The sequence below is a fragment of the Oryctolagus cuniculus genome, chromosome 1, assembly GCF_964237555.1.
Source record: "Oryctolagus cuniculus chromosome 1, mOryCun1.1, whole genome shotgun sequence".
NCBI lineage: Eukaryota > Metazoa > Chordata > Mammalia > Lagomorpha > Leporidae > Oryctolagus > Oryctolagus cuniculus.
In genome coordinates this window covers 215,650,792-215,668,819 of record NC_091432.1, presented here as the reverse complement: position 1 = coordinate 215,668,819, position 18,028 = coordinate 215,650,792, and the positions used below count along the sequence as shown (strand labels likewise).

Here is an 18,028-nt window from a genome sequence, read left to right as displayed (position 1 = left end):
CCAGTCTTGTGGCTACAAATGCTACCTACATGCCGAAGACTTCCAAATATATGCTTCTAACACCAGCCTCTTTTCTGGGCTCCAGCCGTGTACGTCCACTTATCTTCTGTCCTATGGAACATCTCTTTGAAAGTCAATGGAGCTTTTGATTTCTCACCTCTTTTCTCACCTCCAAATCTATTTTCCAGCCAGACTTCTCCATCTCAGTTATTGGCATTCTCATGTACCCAGCTACTCACCAAAACGGAGTCTTACTTGATTCTATCCCACCTTTAAACTTCATTTTTAAAGAAAATATTTAAGAGAGAGAAGGGGAGAGAGAGATTCTCCCATCTGCTGGTTTACTTTCTTTTTTCTTTTTCTTTTTTTTAATTAATTTATTTACCTGAAAGACAGAGTCACACACAGAGAGAAGGAGAGGGAGAGGGAGAGGGAGAGAGAGAGAGAGAGAGAGGTCTTCCATCTGCTGGTTTGCTCCCCAATTGGCTGCAATGGCTGGAGCTGGGCCAATCCAAAACCAGAAGCCAGGAGCCTCCTCTGGGTCTCCCACATGGGTGCCGGGGCCTAAGGACTTGAGTCATCTTCCACTGCTCTCCCAGGCCACAGCAGAGAGCTGGATGGGAAGTGGAGCAGCCGGGACATGAACTGTGCCCTTAAGGGGTGCCGGCACCTCAGGCGGCTGGCTCACCTGCTATGCCACAGCGCCAGCCCCAAATGCCTGCACCAGCCAGGGCTGGGCCAAGCTGAAGCCAGGAGCTAGAAATTCAATCTGGGTCTCCCTCATGGGTGGCAGGAACCCAACTATTGAGTGAATATTTGTTGTCTCTGTGATCTGCATTAGCAGGAAGCTGGAGCTGGGAGTGGAGCCAGCACTTGAACTCACACTCCCAAGTAGCATCTTTTTTTTTTTTTAAGGTTTTTATTTATTTATTTGACAGGCAGTTATAGACAGTGAGAGAGAGACAGAGAGAAAGGTCTTCCTTCCATTGGTTCACTCCCCAAATGGCCGCAATGGCCCCACCTGCGCTGATCCGAAGCCAGGAGCCAGGAGCCAGGAGCCTGGAGCCTCCTCCTGGTCTCCCATGCAGGTGTAGGGGCCCAAGCACTTGGGCCATCCTCCACTGCCTACCTGAGTCACAGCAGAGAGGTGGACTGGAAGAGAAGCAACCAGGACTAGAACCCGGTGCCCATATGGGATGCCGGCGCTGTAGGTGGAGGATTAACTTAGTGTGCCACAGCGTTGGCCCCCCAAGTAGCATCTTAACAGCTATGCCAAATGCCTGCCCCCACCCCTCAGTTTCCAATGTGTCATCAAGACCTTTGGACTGGCTGTCTGAAATCAACCACTTCTCCCCACCTTTGCCTTGGGCACCTCCAGCTAACCCAGGCCAGCAGCCTCTTGCTTGGACTCCCCCAGCGGCTTCCTAGCCAGTTTCTGTGCTTTCAGTCTTGCCTATTGTTGCCTCCTCCACAACCTCCATCTTAGTCTTTCGCCTGACTTTGAGAAGATCCTACTCAGCAGTGAAAGTAGCCATGAGAGTGTAAATGCCCACGTGTCCAGTGGGCTTCTGTTCACATTAGAATGGAATCTAGTGTCCTTCTTGCCCATGGAACATGTAACCCTGCCCCTGCCTGCCTCACTGACCTCAGCTCCCGGCCCTCACCTCTTTCCCATTAAGCATCAGCTTCCCTTGGCCTTCTTGCTGTTCCTTAAATGGCTCAAACTTGTTCCTGGAGCTGGGCCTCTGCGCGTGCTGCTGGCTCTTCCTGGGAGCCACAGGGTGCCTTCCGTCACCGTGGGCTCTCCCTGACCACCTTTATTTTTTATTTTTCATTTTATTTTATTTATTTTTTATTTTTTTTGACAGGCAGAGTGGACAGTGAGAGAGAGAGACAGAGAGAAAGGTCTTCCTTTGCCGTTGGTTCACCCTCCAATGGCCGCCGCGGCCAGCGCGCTGCGGCCGGCGCACCACGCTGATCCGATGGCAGGAGCCAGGAGCCAGGTGCTTTTCCTGGTCTCCCATGGGGTGCAGGGCCCAAGCACCTGGGCCATCCTCCACTGCACTCCCTGGCCACAGCAGAGGGCTGGCCTGGAAGAGGGGCAACCGGGACAGAATCCGGCGCCCCGACCGGGACTAGAACCCGGTGTGCCGGCGCCGCTAGGCGGAGGATTAGCCTGGTGAGCCGCGGCGCCGGCCCCTGACCACCTTTAAAAATACCTTCCCCAACCCCTCACTCCATTGCTGTCTATCCACACACCGTGCTTGGATTTCTTCAGAGAATCTTCCTGAAAATTTTATTTATTTTCCTTTCCCCCTACCAAAGTAGAAACTTCTTGAAGGCAGAGATTCTTGTCTGTGTGTTCCACACCGAATGTCCAACACGTCAGAATGGTCTTAATACATGTATCACAACTAGCAAATTGTTTTTGAACAAAGACCAGTAGGTGATTTTAGTGTTTAGGAGATGCCTGGTTAATCATCAGAGACTCTTTTTCCCAGAGATTTATTTATTTATTTATTTTTATTTATTTTAAAGGGAGAGTTACAGGGCGGGGTAGAGAGAGAGAGAGAGAGAGAGAAAGATCTTCCATCCACTGGTTCACTCTCCAAATGGCTGCAGTGACTGGGGCTGGCCAGGCTGAATCCGGGAGCCCAGAGCTTCTCCCAGGTCTCCCATATGTGGGTGCAGGGGCCCAAGCACGTGGGCCATCTGCTGCTGCTTTTCCAGGTGCATTAGCAGGGAGCTGGATCAGAAGTGGAGCAGCCATATGGATGCTGGTGTTGCAGGCGGTGGTTTAACCCACTGTACCACAACGCCGACCCCATCAGACATTATACTGAAAAGAACTCCCCATATTTTGGGCTGTTGAGATCAATATTATTCAATTTGTGCATTCCTTCCCATGGTGACGTCCTAAATTGAAAGGCTGTGTAGTCTCCCACCCTTTGATACTTGCTATATTTTGATGGCTTTCACTTTTTATTTTTATTTGAAATGGCACTTTGTAATTTTTGAATACGGGGTGGGGAGTTTCATCTTGATGAGATTCTAATTTTGCTTTGTCTTTAGGATGGTAGCGTCTTCAGGCTCCCTGTGTCTATTCTCACAGCCACCAGGGGGCACCATTGAGCTGCTTAAGCTTGTGGAGGCCTTGGCCACCGAGGAGTATTTTCCAAGAATTTGCAGTTTTGAGAAAGCATGAGAATTCAAGTGGTTAAGACCATATGAAAAATTAACAAAGCCCAACCCCAAGGTATTCATTTTATACATGAGAACCTCACGTACTGATGGAAAGAGATACTCCTGGTACCCAAGGTGTGTGTGCGCGGGTGTTTTAGGCCATTTGTGAGCTTTTGAATTTTTAGTAGCCCCAGCTGTGTTAGTCTAAGGATTTGGATCTGGAAGATGCAGCAGCTAATTTCCCAGAAGTGAAGTGGAATTTCCCTTGTGAGTGTTTTGTTTTAAACTAAATCTTCCTGATGGGAACAAGATGCTAACAAGCACTTTAAATATATTGCTGACCTCAGAGTTCTAGCTGTGTTGAGAGACAGAGGCAAGTGTTGCAGGGAGAGCGGGGAGAGGGTGCTGGCGAGGGGTGGGGCAGGGAGATCCCGTCAGCCTGGTGCCTCAGTGAGCTCAGGTCTTTGGGGTAGCTCCCCTTAGGGCCGGCTGGGGTGAGGAGTAAACTTTCTTCCTCGGTGGACCCCAAGGAGTCAGAAGAGCTGTGCACACGTTGGCTCTGCTGTTTTCTTGCCAAGGCGAAATTGCCTTCCTACAGGGAGAGAGAGGAAACCAGAGAGGAGAAAATTGGATAAGGGGGTGGGGGGGGGGAGACGGGGGGGGGGAGATGGGGGGGGAGGCGGAGGAAGCAGGAGGCGGGTGCATTTGCATAAAGGCAGAGGTGAACCAGGCCACGTGCACTGCACAAGGTGATCACTGGAGGGTGAGTGATAGAAGGACATCATTCTGCCCGTGTTCACCGGGCAGTTTTTCCATCTCAGAGGAAGTGTTTTCCGGGTGGTTAGGAAGGCAGCTGAAAACGCCCCAAGCATCATCAGATGAGGCCCCCAATTGTCCGGGTCCTCCCCTCCCCTCGCCGCCACAGTGCAGGACCAAGTCTCTGGCATTCTTCTACGATACCCTCTCTTCTGTGGTTGGCTGCCCACAAGCCACGGAATCCGCACCCCTGTGTCCTAAACGAGAACCCTCTGGCTAGTTCTAGTGCACCACAGGTATCCTGGGAGCCCCCTGTCTCCTAGTGGGTGGTGGCAGCTGCCCCAGACATCCAGCGAGGGTTCGGCCTTCACAACTATGTCCATGGTGCAGGCTCTTGGCCATGTGGATGCCTCGTGTTAGCTCAGGCCAGGAAATAGGTCCACCTATTAGATTGAACCCCAGACCCGCAATCAAATGGCTGTGTGGGTGTTGGGTGTCTCCCAGCTCCTCTTGTGGGCGCAAGTGTCTTACTCTTTATTCGGGGTTCTTGCCCCCACAGAGATAAAAATTCAAAGCAGAGGCTAAGATGGCATGCACATGGACGTATGTATGCACTGTGAGTGTGGGCAGCCCCACAGGGAGAGTGGCCATCAGGAGTGGGCCAGAGGACTGCCTATGGGCGGGGGAGGGGGAGGCAGCCAGAGAAGCACCCATGGAATGATCAGAAAGGAGGAGCGGATGCCATGTTGGCTACCTGGAAGTTAGCTCCACGTGGAAGCACACTAAATCCTGCCCACACTCCTTCCGGTTTGCATTGTCAATGAGGGCACCACCCCCTTCCTCATAAAAGAGACGTAGGGGTAGCCCTTCTTTGGCTCTGACTCCTAGATCACGTGGTCTTGTGGTTGCTGACAACTTATTTTTCCTGTTGCCATCAATTTCAGTTTGTCCCACCTGGGTGGCAGGATGCGTCTGAGGATGGTGAAGGAACCTTCATGGAGCCTTGATTTTTCTCCTCACCTTTTATTAGAGAAATTTCAGAAAAGTAGCACTTTCATTCCGTCCTTGGTGTTCATTTGAATTTTACAGTATGAAGTTTCTCGGTTTTGTTGAGATAAATCTTCTTTGACTTGGGTTCTTTTTTTTTTTTTTTTTTTTTTTTTTTGACAGGCAGAGTGGACAGTGAGAGAGACAGGGAGAAAGGTCTTCCTTTGCCGTTGGTTCACTCTCTAATGGCTGCCACAGCTGGCGCGCTGTGGCCGGCGCACCGCGCTGATCCGAAGGCAGGAGCCAGGTGCTTCTTCTGGTCTCCCATGGGGTGCAGGGCCGAAGCACTTGGGCCATCCTCCACTGCACTCCTGGGCCACAGCAGAGAGCTGGCCTGGAAGAGGGGCAACCGGGACAGAATGCGGTGCACTGACCAGGACTAGAACCTGGTGTGCCGGCGCCGCAAGGCGGAGGATTAGCCTATTGAGCCGCGGCGCCGGCCCTTTCTGTTCACTTTGGTGAGTGTTAGAGGCAGGAATTTTTAACACCTTAGCACTTGTTGGTTTAGTAGTTCGCCTGTGTCTGTGTTACTCATCGTTTGTCCTACATATTACAAATCCCACTCCAGGATTATTTACTGTTTAATTTTCTTTTCAATTTTTTTGACATTTAGACCTCTTAAATTTTCATGTCATCAGTTTTATTGGTCTCTTTATAATTGCTGCCTGTGGTCATGGCAAGAAAAGCTTCCCCTACCCTGAAAGCAGATCAATTCTTATTCTGCAATACTTTCTGCTTTTTAATGGTTTGTGTTTTGCATTTAAAACTTGGGACTTGGAATTTTTTTTAGGTAAGATGAGACCAAGTTTAGATAATAATTTTTTTTCCTCTGAGTTCCCTTGAAATACTGTCCATATTACCTAGTATAACCTGAGTCAGTCTCTCTCCAGACTGGCTTTTCCATCGCTTTGCCTCCCCTTGTTTGTACCTTGAGATTGCAGTTATAATAATTTCGCATTTGTTCTTCTGCAGGGGAGTTTCTCCTGCATTGCTTTTCTCCTTCCTCTTCAAAGTTTCCTTGCCCAGTAACCCTTGTGTTTTTGCTCCTGGCAGGAAGTGGATCCTGTTGACACCAAAGGTTGGTGACAAAGGTCTCCCTCCTGGCCCCTCTCTGATCTCACACACCCAGGGTGGAAGAATTGCACTTGCCAGCACGCACCTGACCCGTGTCTTAGTTTAAATCAGCTGCGAGGCTGCAGCAAAGGAGAGCAGGTGTGCCGAGGTTAGCAGTTTGGGAGGCAAGGAGCAGCGCCTGGGAGGACGGGTGCTTTCCCCTCCACGTGTGAATGAGGAGCAGCCCGATGAGGTGCAGGAGACGTACGAGGGGGAGGGTCTGGGCAAGCAGAACAGAAGGCAGCCCGGGGGTCACAGTTAACCCTCTCAGCCACATGACTGTGGCGCCTTTAACAAGTCAAGAAGGAAACCGGGCCTGGAAAAGGCAATAATGATGGGGCTTACCCCTGGCGGGAGAGGCCCTTCCGGCTCCATCCGTGGCTCCCCCTGCTGGGAGCCCAGCGAGCCCTTTGTTCTACGGTGGGTTCCTGAATGTGGCAGGAGACTGGGTGGTTTTGAAAGGTTGGCCAAGAGATCAGAGGAACTTGAGTTACTGATCTTGGAGAAGAACGAACAGAGCCCTAATTGACAGCAGCCTGAGCGGAGTTACACACGAGAGTGGCAAAGCACAAGCGACGCCGAGCCTTTGGGAGAGAGCATCGAGGCCCAGGGCGGCGACCCTCAGCCAGGAAAGGGCCCTCCTCCGGGGAGCAGACACACTTCTCCCTCTTTCCGTCATGGCCGTGGGAACCTGGCCCCTGTCTGCCGCAGGTGTGCCCCAGGGGGTCTTTTTCTGACTCCTCTGGAACACAGCAGGGTGTCATGTGGGGCTCTGTCAGCTGGGGCCGCGGCAGGTGGCCTATGAGGGTCTCTGGAAATCGCTTCCAATCGACTGTCTACGTCGTGTTTCTGAAATTCAAATCTGCTAAAAATCTATAAATGGCTTTCCATTTAAGAGACCTCAGATCTAACCTACGCTGACCCCTCCAACTTGAACCCCTGCCTCTTTAGCCTTGAACTCACGCTTCTGTCGCTACCCCTCCCCCACCTCCCTCTGGCCTCTGTGTCTCTTACTGTATTTGATGACCTCATCTCCTTGCCCTGGGTCAGATGTTCCTCCTTTGGGTGGCACTGTAGCACCTGTGTATATGTTTGTCACAGCTCTAAGCACTGCCTGTTTCCAAAACTTTCTACCACGAGTTTCTGGGAAGCAGAATCCATGTGTTCCGCGGCTCTTTCTACCCAACCCGGCACAGGGCCTGGGCACAGAGGTGTCTGTTGAGTGTGGGTGTATAAATAACCATTTGATTGGGCTTTAAAGATTGTAAAGGCCCAGGAAGTCTTAAGTGTCTGTTATAATTTGGGGTTGAGGGCTTCCACCCCGAGATATCTCCCAGTGTGGTAAGTAGAATCCTGAGGGTGGGTGTTGGCTTCCTAGCCCTTAGTTTCACTGGGGCAGGGTTTGAGGCTGGGGGTTAGCAGGGAAGCATTCGCGTTTTTCCCCTTCTCTCTTTTCTTTTCCTCTGTCTCCCAGTCTCTGCGCTCCCTGCTGAGCTGAGCCAGAGGTGGACCTAGCAGGAGGGATGGCTCGGGCCAGGGTCTCATTTAGGTGGCTCTTCCTGCTGTCCTCACTGCGCCACCACCTGAGATTTAGGGCAGTTCCTCTCCCACACAGGCAGAGCTGCTCCCCCTGAGTCTGGTGCCAGAGTTCCCCCCAGTACCGAGCTGTGTGTCCTGCCCTGGGCAGAGCACCGGGGAGCTGGATGAGCTCTCTGATCAGCCAGGGTTCCTCAGGTTGCACGGGCCAGGAGCCCAGGTCCAGGCCACCAAAGCGTAGGAATCTGTTGGCTCACAGCACTGGGAAGTCCAGGGATGGGTGTCACTCAGAACCAGCAAGATCAGCCACAGTGGTGCCCGTGGAGCCCGGCTGCATGGCTCAGCAACGCTGCCCTCTGTCGGCAGACCTGCCTCACCCGGTACTCACAGCTACAACCAGCCCCCAAGGAACACCCAAGCCCTCAAAGCTCCCAGCATTCAGTGGACTTCTCAACCAGTGCTGTGATGATGCTGGGAGGGGGGCTTGGGCCAGAGGGGTTTGCACTGCGGTGGATGACGGCCCCAAAGGAACTGCCTGGGAAGGAGAGGGGCTGCTCGCCACATACAGCTAACATGTATCAAGTGTGTATAAAAAGGAGACGTGCGGGCTCCGAGACTCTGGGGCGCTTTGCAACCACAGGTTTACGGTTCCTCAGTCTCTCCCAGGCTTATTTTCCTTCAACCCCCAGTTCATTCAGCAGAACCCTCCTCTAGCCCTCATGCAGGGACGCCGCTTCCACTTGTGGCCTCTGATGCCACTCCTTGCCCCATGGGGAGCCCCTTGCGATGTGATGGCCCCTGGCTCATTCACAGTCCTGTAGGTGACGTTTCTTCTTTGTGAAAGGTGGGCAGGCGCCGACCCCGTCCCCAGGGTCGCCCTTCCGGGGGCCAGCTCCAAGTTCTCTTTCCCACCTATCCCTTCCCGCCGAACACCTGCTCACTGAGAGACCCGTGAGGTTCGGCTGCTCCAGACTCCCAGCCTCCCCTCCTCTGGTCTTGGGCCCAGGAGCCAGCTGTTCCTACTTTTAGACCATCTCAAGTCTCAGGCCAAGCAAAAACAAGCATTGTCCTGGTATGACACGGTGACAAGGTTGACTTTGGGATCCAGTTAATCTGGGTCTCACCGTAGCTCAGCCGCATCAAGCGGTGTGTCTTAACCTGCCTGCCTTCGTAGATCAGACAGAACTGACCATCACAGAACTTCTGGGAGGACTTGATGAAACAGCAAAGCTCCTAGCGTGGCATTGGTCCCCAGTGGGTGTAGCTCAAGCGATATTGTAAAAGCAGCCAGCGTGCACCGAGGGCTGATGTCTTCCAGACACTTTCTATTCTCTCTACTCGTGTTGGCTCATTAGCGATTGTTGTCCATCATTATCAATAGACACATTCATTTTCTGAACAGACCTTTAAGGTGGGATGACTTTTACCTCTGTCTTACAGATGAGGCAGCTGGAGGCAGAAATGGTAGAACCAGGATATGAACCTAGAGTCTTCCCACAGCATGATAGCGATCCTTTGTTCTTTTTTTTTTTTAGATTTATTTTATTGGGGCCAGTGCTGTGGCATAGTGGGTAGAGCCACCGCCTGCAGTGCCAGCATCTTGTATGGGTGCTGGTTTGAGTCCCGGCTGCACCACTTCTGATCCAGCTCTCTGCTGTGGCCTGGGAAAGCAGTGAAAGATGGCCCAAGTCCTTGGGCCCCTGCAGTCACATGGGAGACCTGGAAAAAGCTCCTGGCTTCAGATTGGTGCAGCTCTGGCCATTGCTTCAGATTGGTGCAGCTCCGGCCATTGCGGCCAACTGGGGGAGGGAACCAGTGGATGGAAGACCTCTCTCTCTCTCTCTCTGCCTCTCCTTCTCTCTCTGTGTAACTCTGACTTTCAAATATTTATTTTATTTTTTTGAAAGGCAGAATCACAGAGACAGAGGGAGCGACAGAGAGAGATTGTCCATCTGCTTGTTCACTCTCCAGATGGCTGCAACAGCCAGGGCTGGGCCAGGCCTAAGCCAGAAGCCTGCTTCATCCTGGTCTCCTACATGGGTGCAGGGGCCCAAGTAGTTGGGCCATTCTCTGCTGCCTTCCCAGGCACATTAGCCAGGAGCTGGATTGGAAGTGGAGCAGCCAGGATTTGAACTGGCACTATGATATGGGATGTTGACATCACAGGTGGCAGTTTAACTGGCTGAACCACAACACCAGCCCCAGGAGTGATTATTTTCTATGTTAACTCTGTCTTCTTTGATGCTATACCGGGCAGACCTGTGACACCACTGTAATTGTGGCAGATGGGTTCTTTTTTTCCAGAGTTGATACATTTGTAGAGTCACTGCAGACTCAGTATTTTAAACTAGATTTTATTAGTTCACTCAAAAGTGATGAGAGGGGCTGGCACTGTGGCTCAGTAGGTTAATCCTCTGCCTGCAGTGCCAGCATTCCATGTGGGCACCAGTTCGAGTCTCAGCTGCTCCGCTTCCGATCCAGCTCTCTGCTGTGGCCTGGGAAAGCAGTAGAAGATGGCCCAGATGCTTGGGCCCTGGCACCTGTGTGGGAGACCCAGAAGAGCTCCTGGCTCCTGGCTTTGGATTGGTGCAGCCATTGCGGCCATTTGGGGAGTGAGTCAGTGGATGGAAGACCTTTCTCACTGTCTCTTTCTCTCACTGTCTGTAACTCTAACTCTCAGATAAATAAAATCTTAAAAAAAAAAAAAAAAAAAAGTGAGAACCTGCTGTATCAGTCCGGTGGAGCCAAACATTTAAGAGATCCCAGAGTGAGCAAGGGAACCCTGCAGCTGAACTGGGTTCAGACCCTGGCTCTGCTTCGTGCTAACCGTGTACTCCTGGACGGATTACTAAATCTCTCCACGCATTCGCTTCCTTGTCTGTAGCGTGAGGTTTTCTGAGAGAACAGTCATACTTGCTCCCCGTCTGAGTGTAGGAACATGGGAAAATACGCGCCAGCATCAGATAAGGATCAGATGACCAGTTCTGTTGCTGGTGAAACTGGTTTGGATCTGAGGCCGAAATAAAACTTCCTGGATCTTCCTTCCACCCAGGGTGGGGGAGGAATTTAAATCTATAGGACAAATGTAGACCTGGCTTCACAATTGCTGTGACTTAGGTTTGCCTCCTGCATGGAAGATGGGAATAAAACAAAAGAAAAATAAAAGAGTATAAAGGGGTAGGGCCCCCTGCGAACACGAGTGGAACTCTAGCTGTCTCACAGCGCGTGGATGGAAGGACAGACAGACGTGCTTCTCCTAATATCCGGAGCAGGAAGAAGTTCCTGTTGCGTGAGCCAAGGGATGAATGCCAGGAGAGGGAGAAAGTAATAGCTTCCATAAATGTCATCCACTTGGTAGCACCATCGTGGGCCATAAGTGATATGAGGCACCTACAGGCCACATCCAGGGTATGTGCTGAGTGCCCGGAACATCTTGGCTGCGTTTCCCACGAGGCACAGTGGCAGCTGGCATATCAACACCGTGCATGTGGTGACTGGTAACATCTTGGAACACTCATGTCAGCCCGTCTGGATCTTTTTTCCTCCAGTGGAAGACTACGTGGGAAATGGTGTCACTGGGGAAGGCAAAGTAGGGACAGAGAGGTCCACGATTATAAAGATACGAAGTCCAAATGGGACCCCACCTGCTAAGCAGGCTGTGAAGCCCACGCTGCTCAGTCTCTGCTACTGCTCATCACCCCCCCCCCCTTTTTTTTTTTGACAGGCAGAGTGGACAGTGAGAGAGAGAGAGAGAGAGAGAGAGAGAGAAAGGTCTTCCTTTGCTGTTGGTTCACCCTCCAATGGCCGCCGTGGCCGGCGCGCTGCGGCCGGCGCACCGTGCTGATCCGATGGCAGGAGCCAGGAGCCAGGAGCCAGGAGCCAGGAGCCAGGTGCTTTTCCTGGTCTCCCATGGGGTGCAGGGCCCAAGGACTTGGGCCATCCTCCACTGCACTCCCTGGCCACAGCAGAGAGCTGGCCTGGAAGAGGGAAACCGGGACAGAATCCGGCGCCCCGACCGGGACTAGAACCCGGTGTGCCAGCGCCGCAAGGTGGAGGATTAGCCTAGTGAGCCGCGGCGCCGGCCTCATCACCCCCTTTAATTTGGGTAAAATAACAAAAAGTGCCGGCCAAGCCGTTCTGAAGTTTGTAATCCATTGGCATTAAACATGTTCACAATGTGTGCAGCTGTCATCACCATCTAGTTCCCAAACAGGTTCATCACCTCAAACAGATCCTTTGTGACCATTAAGCAGTATTTCTCCATTTTCCAGCCACTGCTTCAACCCCTGGCAACCTCTGATCCACTTCCACCTCTGAATTCACCTACGCTAGATATTTCATTTTGGAGGGATCATATACTAGGAGCAATCTTCAAAAAGTTCATTGAAAATGAGTATTATGGAAGAGCTATGCGTGGGTTTCAAAGTTTCTGCTCTGAAATAAACTCATCTTTTAATTCCATTTTTCCATGGCATTTTGCAGATCCCGCTGTGTCTGTCCTTTTGTGTCTGGCTGATTTCCCTCACTTAGCATGATGTGTTCAGGGGTGCCTGCATGATGTAGCACACGTCAGAATATCCATAACACTTCTTAAGTTACAACTGTCCCTTTTATGGCTTGCAGGAGGGCTGGGTTCTTCATCCATTTTACTTGTTCTGATTATACTCTTTCTTTTCTTCTTTTCCACATGTTTTCAGAGCCTCCTCTTCCGGAAGTAGAATTTTTTACAGTACATGGAGGGCCTCCGCCACGCCTCGCGTTGAAGAGAGTCAAGGAGATGAATGGTCCTATCAGGTCAGTGGCTGTATCTTTCCCATGGCTGTCTTCCGATCCCCACGGAGTGTTCTGGAAACTTTTGTTCTGGCGAAGGGGAGACTTCGGTGTGGGTGACTGGGCTCGATTACTTGGGCCGAGGCAGCAGGGCCTTCTCTTTTGTGACCTTGAGCACAGACAGGGCCTTTCATCCCAACCAGCAGCCTGCTGAATGAATAGAGAGACTTCTAAGGGACCAGGCACAAGCATGTGGGCAGCGTAGCTCAAGAAATGAAATCCACTCCTTTGGTCGTTGGACAACTGTTGATTGAGTGCCTGTTACATGTGAGGCATCGTCTTTCACAGGCAGTACCTTGCTTGTCCCATGCCACGTTTGCTCTGTTCCCATATAGTTTTGCTCTTGTAGTTTTAAAGATCCATTGTCATCTGGTTTCTTCAATCAGTATGTGCCTTCTGGACTGTTCTGTGTAGTGCTTGCCTAACAGTTTCACCATGTTATATTTTTTTATGTTTAAAAACATTTATTTTCATCTACTTGAAAGGCAGAGAGAGAGAGAGAGAGGAGACAGAAATCTTTCCACTGCTGGTTCACCCCCAAATAGCCACAACAGCCAGGGCTGAACCAGGCCAAAGCCAGGAGCCTGGAACTCCATCTGGGTCTCCCATGTAGGAGGCAGGGGCCCAGGTACGTGAGCCATCACCTGCTGCCTCCCAGGCTGCAGCAGCAGGAAGCTGGATTGAAGCAGAGGAGCTGGGACTTGACCTGGCTCTGTGATATGAGACGTGGCAATCCCACGTGGCAGCTTAACCCGCCTGTCCTAACACCTGCCCGCCCACCTTACACCGTCAGCTCTCACCCCACAGCACGTCCATTGGTGGTGGTGGGCCAGGAGCATCGTTTCACATAGATGTTTCCCTCTACCTGAGGCTGACGCAGGGGTGTGTGTAGTGGTTGAAAGGCTCGTTGTGGGTAATCCCTTGTATCCACTTGTGTACTGTGTTAAGGGCGAGACACCATGTAGTTAGTGATCATTTCTGGGATTCCAGATGGTATTAGGATGGAATTCATTTACCTCAATTGGAGGCCTACCCTGTGTTCAGTTAAGAATTTACTTGCAAAGGTCATGGCAGAATTGGGAAGGTAGAATAGGTCCCTGTTTTAAAGAGGAAGATTGAAGTCAGCCCGGGGAGAGAGGAGCAACATGCTCACAAGGTCAAGGAGACAGCATGCGTGACCTTATGCAGTTCTCTCTCTTTTCAAAATACTTGTATTCTATTTATTTGAAAGTCAGAGAGAGAGAGAGAGAGAGAGAGAGAGAGAACAAGCACTTCCAGCTGCTGCTTCGTGCCCCCAACGCCTGCAACACCTGGAACTGTGTCAGGTAGAAGCCGGGAGTGGGAACTCAATCCAGATCTCCCACGTGGGTGGCAGGGACCCAAGTACTTATGCCATCTCATACTGCTTCCCGGTGTGTGCATTAGCAGGAATCAGGAGGGGTGCCTGAACTTGAACCCGGTGTCCCAAGCAGTGTCTCAAACCACTGCACCAAATGCCCATGCCCTCTCTTCCTCTTTTATGCAATCCAAGTAAACATGAATGTGAGATATTTCAGAGTTAGGAAAAAGAACGTCTCGAGGGACTGTCTGTGTGTCCATCCCAAGGGAACTTCGGGTTTTCCTGCCTGGATAGCGAAGCCCAGCAGTTGCCATAGGTCCAGGGATGGCTGTTGCCTCCCCAGGCTGTGTCTTGATGCCTGCTGGGGTACTGGAAGACTTTGCAGTGCTGAGAACAGAGGCTGTGACATCACAGGCTGAGAGCACATCCAAGAGCAGAAGTGCTATTTAAACCAAATGATTACGTAAGGCAGAGGGAAAAGCCAGGTGACAGTCTGCCCTTGTGGCCGAGTGCCGGCCTGTGACTGCAAAACAGGAAGTGGAGCTCTGTGAGTCATTCCTAGGAGGACAGCGGCGAGAGAGAGGAGAAGCCCGCCAAAGCTGCGGCTCCTTCCCTGACGCCAGCCACGCCAGTGCACTGCTTTCTGCAGCCTGACCATTTGCTTTGAGCTCGTGGGAGCAGCTTTGCCAGGCCCGGGCCTGCCTTGTGCATTGTTTGGGGGCAGCAGCTTAGGGCAGGCGGAGCCAGGGCCCCGGGCCCAATTCTCCCTGATCTTAGGCAGACGAGGCAGCCTGTTTCTGGGCTCTCTTACATGCTGGTGTCTCACACACTTGCCTGCTTATAGGAATCACCTGGGGTGTGCATGTTATCAGCAATTTAAAAAAAATCCGAGACTCCATGGGTAACGTACAGAGCCGAATGGGTGCAGCCGAGCTTTGAACTTGTACTTGATTTCATCTGCTACATGGGAGGACGTGCTTGTGGACCACATGGAGCTGCAGCAAGAGTGACTTTCTTACCTGAAGTTACGGTTCCTAGGGACATCGTCAACCCCTGGCAGATTTGTTGGGGTAGCTGTTCCCTGGAGGTGATGGTTGTACAGTAAACCTTACTGACGATGATGGCCACAGCCCACTACCCTTCAGGTTTGACCTTGTCTCTTGTAGAAAGTCCTTTGCTGAAAGTGAGCTCGCTTTGTGGATCTCAGGGCCCTGTGAGGACAGACTGCGGGGCATTTGGGAAGCCAGTGGGTGGTAGAGACTTTCCCAATTCAGTGCCTGTTGAGGCTGGGGGCTCCCTCTTCTCACCCCAGGGACTCAGGAAGTTTTAGGGAACAGGAGATGCAGCCTCAGGAATGTGGAGCTGGAGGTGTAGATTTACTACTATATTATAATTATGTAGCCTAGGGACTGGTGTTGTGGCATAGCAGGCAAAGCCTCAGCCTGCAATGCCAACATCCTGTATGGGTGCCGGTTCAAGTCCTGGCTGCTCCGCTTCCAATCCAACATCCTGCTGTTGTTGGAAAGCAACAGAAGATGGTCCAAGTCCTTGGGCCCCTGCTACCCACGTGGAAGACCCAGAAGCAGCTCCTGGCTCCTGGCTTTGGTCTGACCCAGCTCTGGCCATTGCAGCCATTTGGGGAGTGAACCAGTGGATGGAAGATTTCTCTCTGTATCTCCCTCTCTGACTCTGTAACTGTCTTTCAAATAAATAAGTAACTCTTTAATAATAATAAAAAAAGAATTATATGGCTTAATGTGTTTTGGAAATCAGCCTGATCATATCCAGTGCCGATGCATACTTTTCCTCTGTACTGACATTTCAACTCAAGAAGCATTAGCAGGAGAATCGGCCACAGCTGTAGAACCGGGCAAGGACTTGTAAGGATACAAGCGTAAGGCATTCAAATCCCTGCTAGCCAGTGTGGCAGAGAGAGCAGGCATTCAGACGTTTACTGTACTAGCGGTGGGAGATAAGGACTGAATAGCAGGAGTGCAAGGAAAGGCATGAGTCACTCTCACTGCATTAAAATTCCTGTACTACCTTTCACTGACAGGGTTCTTATCTGGTGGGATACATAATAAAACACAGGACAAAATCCCACCTGGCTGCTAGCGTGTTTCCCTGGCCACTTTCAGGGGACAGCTTCCCCATGGACATGGGGCATTTTGCCTCTCTGCTGGCTTTGGGAATATAGTCAGACCGGGTTAACTCCTGGCAACTTTGCACTCCTGGCTTCTCCTTATTTCACATGAACTTTGGTTTCAGACTGTGGACCGCAGGCAATGTAAATCACATGAGCTCTCCTTCGGTTGCCGCATGATCGTCGGGAATCTTTCTTCAGACTTAGCACGTTAACTCGTACAGGCAGCTGGCCTCCGTGTGATTGCTAAATCCTTTCCATCACCAGGCTTTATTTACCCACGTGAAAATCGCTGATTAGATCAGCCTGATGACATTCTCACAGGGCAGGGCTACATGCAGCAGCTTTTCCCAGCTAAAGAGGGTGTATTTGGTGTCTTTGGTAGCTAGAACTTGGAGAGGCCCCTCGCTCAGTGTCCTCTGCATTAACACCATAGGTTGAAACTGGAGCTCCCTGGCTACCCAAGCTGTCAGACTGGTGGATTTCACAGTCAGGACTTTTTCTTATCTAGTGTTGTGTTCCCAGTGCCTAAAAAAGTGCTCGTCTCATGGCCAGCACTGTGGTGGAGCAGGTAAAGCTTGCTGCCTGTGGGGCCAGCATACCATATGGGCACCGGTTCGAATCCCAGCTGCTCCACTTCTGATCCAGCTCTCTGCTAATGGTCTGGGAAAGCAGTGGAAGATGGTCCCAGTGGTTGGGCCATTGCACCTGTGTGGGAGACCTGGAAGAAGCTCTTGGCTCCTGGCTTCAGATTGGTGCAGCTCCGGCCATTGCAACCATTTAGGGAGTGAACCACAGGATGGAAGACCTCTCTCTCTGTCTCTCCCTCTCTCTGTGACTCTACCTCTCAAATAAATAAATAAATCTTTTAAACAGAAAAGTGCTTATCTCATAACAAGCGTTCAGTAGGTATGAATAAGTGAATGAGAGAATCCTTCCACCGAAGCCTGACAGGTACTTTTCCTTTTTATTCCAGTTCATATCAGGTGTTGGTGCTTCCCCTGGCCCTGCAAAGCACATTTTCTTGTGATTCCGAGGGGGCTGCCTCATTCTTTAGCAATGGCTCTGATGCTAATGGGTACGTGGCTGCAGAAATACCGGCCCAAGATGTTCCAGATGATGCCGTTGTGGAGCTGTCTATGGGAGACAGGCTGTACTATGGGAAATACTACAATGCACCTTTGAAAACAGGGCATGATTACTGCATCATATTACGAATCACAAGTGAATGGAATAAGGTATGCTTTTTTAAAAACATTTTTTAAAATTTGTTTTCATCATATTGGAAAGGCAGAGGGATAGAACTCTTCCGTCTACTGGTTCATTCCCTAAAGGCCGAGCAAGAGCCAGAGTTGGGCCAGACCAAAGTCAGGAGCCAGGATCTCAATCCAGCTCTCCTATGTGGGTGGCAGTGACCCGAGTACTTGAGCCATCATCTGCCGCCTCCCAGGGTGCACCTCAGCAGGAAGCTGGACGGGAAGCGGAGTGGCTGTCTGAATCAGGCACTCTGATAGGGAAGGCAGGCCCCTGAGTGGGACTCGAATGCTGTGCCACGTGCCTGTCCCGGGGGTGACGTCCTAGAAGCTCTCTTTGAAGGCTGCATTTTTCTTCTTCACATGCAACGTGGATGTTTGAACATTTGTTTGCCCGGTATCTGAGATGAACGCTGCATTTCATAACTATGAAACTCTTTTAGTCTCTTAACGTGGAATCCTCTGCCTTTATAAAGAATGGGTGTAAGTCAGCTGCTGAAAGACACATGGTACATGTTGTCCCTCATATGTGGAAACTGAAAAGATTAACAAAGCCCAACCCCAAGGTTTTCAAAGATCTAAATGTAGCATGTGATTACTAGAGGCTGCACGAAGGGGGTTGCACAAAAGAGGGAGGTTGGATAGAAGGTTCCAAAACACAGTTAGGGGCTGGCGTTGTGGCGCAGGGAGTTAAGCCATTACCTGCAGCATCAGCATCTATATGGGCACTGGTTCGAGCCTCTGCTGCTCCACTTCTGATCCAGCTCCCTGCTAATGTGCATGGGAAAGCAGCAGAAGATGGCCCAAATGCTTGGGCCCCTGCACCCA

The 18,028-nt window shown here is 51.2% G+C and overlaps 1 protein-coding gene across 5 annotated transcripts in view; it reads left to right on the top strand.

Moving 5' to 3' along the window:
* Nucleotides 1-18,028, top strand: part of SUSD1 (sushi domain containing 1) — a 143,337-nt gene that overhangs the window by 107,842 nt on the left and 17,467 nt on the right. For 3 of the 5 annotated variants that reach the window (XM_070055604.1, XM_008252259.4, XM_070055605.1), the window contains exons 13-14: nucleotides 12,333-12,429; nucleotides 16,924-17,185. In XM_070055604.1, the coding sequence (XP_069911705.1) occupies nucleotides 12,333-12,429; nucleotides 16,924-17,185 (359 nt within the window). The remainder of the gene's footprint in view (nucleotides 1-12,332; nucleotides 12,430-16,923; nucleotides 17,186-18,028) is intronic. The other 2 variants (XM_070055600.1, XM_070055613.1) reach the window with 1 other exon arrangement.